Source organism: Anastrepha ludens, chromosome 6, assembly GCF_028408465.1.
Source record: "Anastrepha ludens isolate Willacy chromosome 6, idAnaLude1.1, whole genome shotgun sequence".
Classification (NCBI taxonomy): Eukaryota; Metazoa; Arthropoda; class Insecta; order Diptera; family Tephritidae; genus Anastrepha; species Anastrepha ludens.
Genome location: NC_071502.1, coordinates 49,276,875 through 49,286,386, shown reverse-complemented (window position 1 = coordinate 49,286,386; position 9,512 = coordinate 49,276,875). Strand labels below are relative to the sequence as shown.

The window sequence follows — 9,512 nt, the reverse complement described above, 5'->3', positions numbered from 1 at the left end:
CAGGCTCGAATCTCCGTGCATGGAACACTAAGTTACGAATAAATTTTTTTCTAATAGCTGTCGCACAAAGGCGAACCTCGGAGTGCATTTCTGCCATGAAAAAAGCCCAAATAAAAAAAAAAAAACCATCTGCCATTCGGAGGCGGCGTAAAACTGTAGGTCTTTCCATTTGTGGAAAAACATCAAGACTCACACCAAAAATAGAAAGAGAGGAGCTCCGCCAAACACGAAATAAAAGCTGTAAGGGCCAATCATATACATATTATGTTTTTTATAGTAACAAAATAAAATAAAAACAAAGGAAAGTAGTTAAAAACACTAAAAGGAAACACCTCGGACCTAATCTCGATCTCTTGTTTCCAAAAGAGAAAAAACGGTGAATGAATGAAGACTTATCTCGATTGAGAGGGTGAGAATTGCCGCGTTGGATGACACCAAAAACCGTGTACCAAAAATGCTGAAATGTTTGAATAAGTAAATTTTTTACAAGAGAAATAAACAGCAAATTTTTTCTTAATTAATTTTCTATGCGTTTGAGTCTATGAAATATCCGGAGAGAAGAAAAAAAAAATTATTTTATTTTATTTCATTAAAAATTGCTAAACTGAAAGGCACAGCTTGAGAATACCTCCATAAAGTCCAAATGTTTTATTTTAGTATCAAAAGCATTTCATGGGCTTTTGTGCTCACTGATATCTTGTGATGATTTTATGTACCTATGTAACATCTTCAAGATAGCTAAGGGTCTTAACCGATCCACATTGTTGACGAATTTGATAAAGTTCCTTGGTTAGATGGAATACAGTGTATTTAGTTAGGGTGACCGCCTAATGCAATAGCAGCCAAAGGCGATTTATGAAATAATTAAATTATGTATACTGTCTAATATGTATTAGAATATGAATACATACATTGTTTTTAATTTATTAAGCCTTAATATAATATTTTATATTAAGTGCTCGCCAATGTTTTTTCCATATATGCTTTTTTAAGTTTAATTTTGGTGGAATTATCAGCAATGAAGGAATTCCCTGCATTTTTTAGTAAAAAAAGCTTCCATGAAAAGAGTATTTGTTGGGTAGGATCTCTATATTGCTTTAAGAGAACCTGGTGGTCTTGAAATTTCAAAACATCGATTTTTTGTTTTTTCGATATTTCGCAAGTATAGTATCTTAAAAATATAGTGTGAAATTTTCACGCAGAAACTCACGCTTTACACTCATTTATCTCGAAACGACGTTTTCCGGACTGGTGTTGTCAAACAAAAAAAAAAGAACAAAAAAAACCATTCAACCAAATCGTCTGAAATTTTAATACGTTATTCACAATGTCAATGGCTATCGCCTGTACTAGAATCTTATTTCAATTATTTTGTATTCTTTTTATTAAGGGGAACGTCACTGTGAAAACTCAAAAAAAAAACGTTTTCTTTTTTTGCACAAATTGTTAGTACAACTACTCAAGAAAATGTGGTAAAAATTTTAAAGCGAAATTTGCTTTATTCCCTATTCTATGTGCACTTAAGTGAGCGCCCGTCGGTTCCGCTTACGATACGATGCTTTATTTCAAACGCGTTTTTCTCGGAACGACTTTTTTTGATACGGTGGCAACGATTTCTCGAAGACTAACGAACCGATTTTAATTTTCTTTTTTTTTCAAAATTTTTGTTATCATATTGGCTATCGTTCGACGTAGCCGATTTTCAAAATTTTGAAAATAACTATTTTTTTGGGCCTCTTGAAAATCAAACAAATGGTGAAAAAGACACATCGAAATTCAAATCACCACCATTTTGTCAAAACAAAAATACAAAAAAAAAAAAAACGGCTACGTACAACGATAGCCACTATTGTGTAGATTAATAAAATTTTTGGGTTTTTAATTTCAGATGATTATTCATTGCTGTATCGCTGCCACCAGATTACGCCATTTTTTTTAACTCGTTACGTTTATTTACATAAATTTGCCAATTTTTAATATTTTTTAATACAAATTTACATCAACATAGTTAATAAATTGCGTTTTGTCCGATCCTCGAATAATCATTCCTACTTACAACAAAAAATTCCAAAAAATCGACTATTTTTTGACTCACCACAGTGGCGTTCCCCTTTAGGAGTCTGAAAAAACCCGTCAAATTCAAAACCGCGCCATTTTGTCAAATTCTATTTGTTTTTATTCAGCTACAGTCTTACTGATTAATAATTTTTTGGTTTTTGTGTTTCAGATAAATAGAAGAGCCAAAATGGGCAGCACCATCCAAGTCCAATTTTGCGGGAGGGTCAACTTCAACGCCATTTCTAAAATTAATTTTTTTTTTCATTTTTGTATGTAAATGAAATTAAATAAAAAATCTAAAAATTTTAAATATCATTTTTCACTTTTTTTATTGTAAAAAAATTGCTGATTTTCGAGCCCAGGCCACTCGGACCTCTTAAGCAAATAACTTCCTCATTAACCATACATATTTTTGCCAAGAATTCACGACTCACCACGTCACTAGAATTGAAAAGTGAGTAATTACCGAAGGGTGACTTATTACTGAACTTGGCGTGCTTTTTTCGGTCATGGCTGTTCTGGTCATTTCTATGGGCATGTCATCTATCATAATTGTAAGCATATCGAATTTCTCTTAACCTTGATACCTGCCAATAACAAAGCAAATTGCTAAATATATGATTAAGTAATTATATGTTGGGGACATTTATATCAACATAACAATAAAAAATTCGAAGTTGAAATTCGAAATCGAAATTCGAAATGCGAAATCGAAATTCGAAATCGAAATGCAAAATTAAAATTCGAAATCGAATTTCGAAGTAAACGTAAATTCGAAATCGATTAGTTTTTACTAAACTTTCATATAAATTCGAAAAGAAGCCATAAAACACATAGTAGTGAAATGTTCAACCCTTCTAACAACTTGAATTGCCACTGGTCTTTATAATTGCAATATTCCATGTTTTTTTCCACAAATTTTAGCACCTACGTTTATCACACCAATTACGAAATAAATTTGAGCCTCTTTTCCTCTCTGATAATTGATATTTTTGATATATTATTTCCTCATTGCACACATACATATGAACACACGTACATTTCCCCTCAATTCACGATAAGACTAAGGTTTTTGCCATTTGTGTGCGAGACAAAAATAATTTACTATTATTGGGTAGGCGTCACAACAAATAGTCGGTACGCTTCTTAGGGAAACTTGTAACGTAGACCAGAATTTTCGCCTGATTACTTAGCGTTTAGTCTGCATTTGAATTTCTAAGTTTGTCAACGAATTGGTCGTCAACCTGTTTTGCTATTGTTTTAGTGTGAAACACATCCATGTGACTACATAACTGACAAACAGTTACTCGTCACTACGGTGTGCATTTGAACAGCGACACAAGCAATTTGCCGTCAATTACATATTGGTTTAGCCGTTTACTTGTTGTGCGCGTGCTCTTCCCGTGTCCTGTACGCGTCAGTGGGTACATGGCCTTACCAATCAACAATGGCTCAACAACTGTCGCCGCTAAGGCTGTTACAATTACTGGCGCTATCATTGTGGTTTGCAGCATGTCGCTACACTGAGTCACAGGCTGTGGCATTGGAGGGAGTAGCGTTGGTTGAAATATATGCGAAAATGGGTGGGGGCGGTGGCATTGAAACTAATGGTTATGCTGTTGGCGGCGATAATGGCGGTGATGTTGCTGGCATAAGAGCTGTTGTAAATGATTGTTTTGAGATATTTTTGCAGGATAGTCGCAACGCCAGCAACACCTATGCGTCGGCATATAGAGAATGTCTCAATTTAGGCAAGGAATGGCGGACGCAAATTACAGTGCAGCAACAATCGCAGCGTGAAGTCATGACTGCGGAAATGGCACAGATGTGTAAGGAGTTTCACGAATGTTCGCAATCTGAAAGTGATTTGGCATTCTTCCAATGCAATAAAAAGAATGTAAGTGATTTATGTATACAGTAGTGGGCAAAAGTTAAGCAACCCTTTTTAATAGGCGAACATTAACTGAAGGAATTTGATAACTTTTTCATTAAGAAATATGTGAAAAAAGTAGTATAGTGAACTTACAATAAATGCAATTAATTACTTATGAAAAATTCAGTAATTAAATCATATACATAATTCAATTAAAATAACAAAAACAAGTAAACAAAATTAAAGTGTCTGCCCGTGATCGTGAAATAAAGCATTTTTTAAGCTTATATTGTTATTCGCCTGCAACCAATATATTAGTATAAAAAGCGTTTTAAATTGAAAATTGTAATCTTTGCTTTATCTCCAAAACGGCTGAACTGTTTTTGATAATACTTTACTCACAAGCGAAACAGTTTCAGGCGTATGTTATGGGCTATATTTTACTATCAAAATTTTAAACACTAGGCATCGGTAGCATCAATATAGAATTTGCAAAAATCGAAAAACCGAAGAAAAGACACTGCAAAATGTTAAATTAGGTTAGATGGAAGAGGTTAGCCGGTGGGACACATTCAGACCCATAGCTCATTGTCATGTCACGTGAGTAACTTGTGTCTCCTAAAACCAGTGTGTACTTTTCAAAAATTTTGAAAATCTCTGATTTCCGCAGAACTGAGATCTTCCAATTCATTCAAAAATTGTCTACTTAAAATGAAGAATCCACGTCTGGATAGAGAAGGACAGAAGCTGCGAGATCATCTCTTCCTCTTCCTCATCTTTAGGCACCTTAACATTATGTTTGGTTCATTCCACAGCGCCAGTTCTGCTTCCCAAAAGTAGAGGTTGGCAACTGCTTTGTGAGGAATTTTATCGGGCGGGAAAACGTAGATATTCTCTCCTGGTATCTCATTACACTGTATCAGTGTCACGGCCTTCAGTTTAGCCTGTAGGAGATTCCCATATGTTCGGAATATACACCTCCACCTACCCTGCCCTCGAGCTTTGAGCCATCTGGGTATACATGTATGGACCCGCCCTGCCTTACAGCGTTCCGTTCCCACAGTGTCGTGAACGTTCTAATGCCGAGTGTGGGTGGAAATGCATAGTCCACCAGTCCGTGAAGCTCCGAAATGCCAGGCAGAACTCCACCGTGGCTGTAGCCTTTAAGTAAGTGGCCAAACACTGCAAAATGTGCTCAGTAATAAGTATAAATCTGTAAGGCAAGACCTGTACACCGAAGTTTTCTTCTCGCATTTCTTTCTTTTGATATAAGTACTCGTTCATATAGCTATCCGGTTACGTAGATCTGCTTGCTGTGGTTATTTAAAATCATGATTGGTTGCCTAGTTTTAGTTTACAAGCAAATCAATGAAAATTTTTCAGAAAAGTGTTTGTTGCTTCATTTTGCTATAAACTATATTACATATATAAGTAGTTATATATTGGTGCATACGCCTAATAATCAACGCAATATTTTGACTGGTTTCCACTACTTTTCCTTTGTTTTTTAATATGTATTATTCTTTATAAAAATAAAGAACATTTCACCACAAATTTCATGTAAAATAAAGTTTTGAACTTTGTACAAAATTTATAAAAACGAAAAAAATGCCATCAAAATAATCAAAATTTAAAATTTTTTAATAAAAAAAAAAATTATTAAAAAAAAAACTGAAACAATTTTTTATAGCCCATTAAATTTTAATACAAAAAAGTGCTAATTTGAAGTAGTATTTCAAAACGCTCTTCGAACTTTGATAATTTTTTCTTTGACGACGTTGCACATTTTATTCACCAAAACTTCCAAACTGATGACCCGGTCATTCTCGCTAGAAATATGAATGCTCTAAAAGAAGTACTCCAAGCACTTCAAATAAAAGCAAATTCTTTGGATCAACAAAAGCACAACGAAATACCTCGCAGGACTTAATACGTTGAGAAAAGCGCCAGACCTTGCAATTGGTGATCACAAATTTTAAAGCGTTGACCAAATTATACCTATATCTAGGACTGCGTCTCAGTTGAACGGATAATACAAAGATTGCTATCCAAGACCGCGTGCGGACTGCAAACAGAGCATATTTTGCCCGCGTTAAACTGTTCAAAAGCAAGTTCTTGAGTAGAAGAACGAAGATTAAAACGTGGACACTGAAAGCATATAAAATTATACAATTGAGCATATTGGAAATAAGAATATTGAGAAGAATTTTGGGTCCACTACAGGAAGAAAAAGGTCTGTATCGCAGCGCTTGCGATGACTAAGACACGTATGTAAAGAGGTTTCCAATAAGAGGTGTTACAGGTGAATGGATTGCGCTATCGAGGGATGATTAACGATTTTTTATGGCCGCAATTGGATGGTATTGATCTGGACAACGTTTATTTTCAACAAGATGGCGCTACGTGTCACACAAGCAACGAAGCATTGATATTTTACGGGAAAAGTTTCCGGACCGTGTTATCTCTCGAAGAGGTATTGACAATTGGTCACCCAGGACCTATTCAAGACCTCAAAGATCAAATTCGTGAGGCTATCGGGGCATAGGGTAGCCACTTTGCAATTCGGTTATGGAAAATTTCATGAAAAGGATTTTGTCCTGTAAGCGTGGTCGTGGTGGTCATTTGCCTGTTGTTCTTTTCCACTATTAACGGTGTACCTTCCTCTTTATAATGAAATAAACATCCGATCATTTATATTAAAAAACTGCATTTTTCTTTGAAAAATAACACGTCTTATTGGATAACCCTTTATAAAGCCAGATGAAATGATACTTAACAAAGTTTTGGATGCACGCATGCATGGTGAAAAGCGAAGAAGGCGACCACGCATTCCCTGTATATTAGGACGAGTCGACTTAGAAATCGCTCATTGCTCTGTGAAAATCGTATTCTAGTTATCAAAATAAGAAACTTTGCCGAAGGAACCATACCTCTAAAACGAATTCTGCCGTCCCCAAATTTGGGTCGAACGAAAAATCCCTCTTTGACCCATTTAGAGTGCTCCAATCGAGTCCAAATGTATGACCGACCCCACTCACTTTGGACGGCCGATCCACCCATGCCAGTGGCACACCCCCTGGAACTCCCCTGGGGGGTTCCCTATACAATCATTTCAAAATATCACCATTTTTGGCCTTTACATGAGAAAATAAACTAAAAAGTTCGACCCAAATTGGGGGACATCAGAATTCGTTTTAGAGGTATGGTTCCTTCGGCAAAGTTTCTTATTTAGATCCCTAGAATATGATTTTCACAGAGAAATAGGCGATTTTTTTGCCTCCTCACAAATCGACCTGGCCTACTGCAAATGTATGGGAATGTTTATGCTGGTACAGCAACAACCACAGAAAAGATGGTTAGACAATGTTGAGGACGATCTAAGAAGCATAGGAGCGACCAAATACTGTAGTATGGCTATGTATCGAGATGCTTGGAGAAAAATTGTGAAGTAAGCTAGGGCTCACACTGAGCTAAAATGCTAAGCCATCATTATGCTGCATGATGATGAAAACTGATGAAAAAAAAAAATGAAAACAAAACGGAAAATAATAAAAACTGGTCAAAATGTCGCATTGCTAATTGCGTGCCAGCCACTGTTTGTATATGTTTTTGTTGTCAAATTAGAATAAAACAAAAAAATTTATTAAATTTTTTCATAAAGAAAGGGTTTCTTTCTATGCAAGGCGGAAGCCATACAGCAAATAATATTTTTGCTTTCATTTATATACATCAAATGATAATAATTTTTTCTAAGCGTTTCTAACCAATTTACAATTTTTCACAATTTCCTCACTAGTCCTACAAAAACGTGAACACGCTAATTTTTGTATATTCCAATTCATCAGCTGCCATTGTGGAATTGGAGGAGAAGTACCATGAAGCTGAGAAAGAAGTAATGCTGTGCATCATTGCCGCTGAGGAGCACTATTTAAGATCAACTACCAATGCGTATCTGCAGCTTTTGCGATGTTTGAGAGCATGAAGGATTTGATTTACAAAATTGTGACATTTCCAAAGCTACTTTTGGAGTTAAGTTTAATGTAGTTTTCATATAACTAATTTAATGTTTAAAAATGCGATATTCAGCCAACTGTCACTAGTGTCTTACTACTGACTTGATGCTGACTATTAGTTTCTCCTTATTAACAATTATGAGTGACCGTTATCCGAACCTTTTATAATAACTTTTAGCAATATAAAATATTTATTTATGTTTTATATGTATAAGTAAAGCAAATTCTATAAATTATTTATTAGCTAAAAAAAACTAAAAAATATTTGCTCGTATAAAAAAGTAATAATGCTAATGTATTTAAAAGCCTTGAATCGAGTAATCTGTACTATTATGAACTCATTCATTTTATTATTATATAAAGTAAAAAAAGTGCATCAGATGTTGTCATCGGCCTTACTTTTATTATAGTTACAATGTTCTTAATATATTATTACACTCCACGATATGTGTGTATGAATATTGCAGTATCCAGTATGCAGTTTTGTTAAAGAATTAGTCTACTTTGCGATACTACATCTTTCAGAGGCCATGCAGATGCTTTTGAGATATCAGTGATTGAAGGTAGATGATTGTTAATGTATTGTTGCTATTGTATGCCTCAAACGAGGTGTAGAAAGCATAATATTTTAATCTTGTGTTCCTCTGTAATAATAGGAATATATCTTGTATTGGTAACAGAACACTTCTTTTCAAAAGTATTAGTGCCTTAAGATTACTTATTCAAAGCAATTAGTGATCAGGAAAAATTGAAATACTACCTGTCATCAAACAGTTGGCGCACTCCCATATGAGCACCCATGTCACGTTGCTGGTTGTTTTTATTTAGGAACCAGCATTAATAATGCCTGGCGATAATAATGTCAGCCTTAAAATTCAACGTAGAGTTTCGCCTGCTAACAAGTGCTACTTTGGACTAAGTAAGCAACTGAGTAGTAAGGTCCTCTTTCGACGAAGAAATCTAACCCTTTATAACTCTTTCATCATGTCTGTCCTTTTTTGTGTATGGCGTAGAAGCCTTGATGATAACACCATTCGATGAGGCGTCCCTTGCAGTAGTAACGGCGAGTATCGTAGACGATGGAATAATGAGCTATATGAGCTTTATGCCCACCTAGACATAGTGTCGCAAGTAAATATCTGGTTGCTTTATTGGATAGATCATGTCGGCCGATTTGATATAACTGAGTCGGCTTTCAAAGCAAGCCCGGTTGGAACCGAATCAGTTGCGAGAAAAAGTAACGCGTAATCTATATTAATATAAAAAAAACCAACCCTTTCGCATTCACTTCTAAACCTGTTGACAGACTTTATTAATTACTATCAACAATTTGGAAGTTTCTAGCATTCCAACCGTTCCGGTAGTCCAAGCGTTCTGTGACTAGTTGTTGAAATATATTTATGAGCAGATTCTGAATACTACAATAATTTCCTTTCTTACTTTTGTACTTAACGAACTATGCTTAAAATTTCACATTTATTTCTTCGGAAACATATTTTGAATTTTCTTATTTCTCGCACTGAAATTACTTCAAATGTGATTAACTTCAAATCCTGTAGAGTTCTTTA

General features: G+C 35.1%; 1 protein-coding gene across 2 annotated transcripts; it reads left to right on the top strand.

Moving 5' to 3' along the window:
- Positions 1–3,184: 3,184 nt before the first annotated feature.
- Positions 3,185–9,512, top strand: LOC128866596 (uncharacterized). 2 transcript variants are annotated; one of them, XM_054107459.1, is made up of 2 exons: positions 3,185–3,955; positions 7,728–9,512. In XM_054107459.1, exons 1-2 carry the CDS (start codon positions 3,506–3,508, stop codon positions 7,911–7,913), a joined length of 636 nt encoding a protein of 211 aa, XP_053963434.1. In that variant the 5' UTR covers positions 3,185–3,505; the 3' UTR covers positions 7,914–9,512. The 2 variants fall into 2 exon arrangements, with proteins under 2 accessions (XP_053963434.1, XP_053963435.1); XM_054107460.1 differs by having other exon boundaries at positions 7,777–7,925.

Excerpts from the sequence above, each read along its gene's own strand:
- LOC128866596 (XM_054107459.1), top strand. The coding sequence starts at position 3,506 with ATGGCTCAACAACTGTCGCCGCTAAGGCTGTTACAATTACTGGCGCTA. Across the intron at positions 3,956-7,727 it reads TCCAATGCAATAAAAAGAAT|TCCTACAAAAACGTGAACAC; the intron begins GTAAGTGATTTA and ends TTTCCTCACTAG.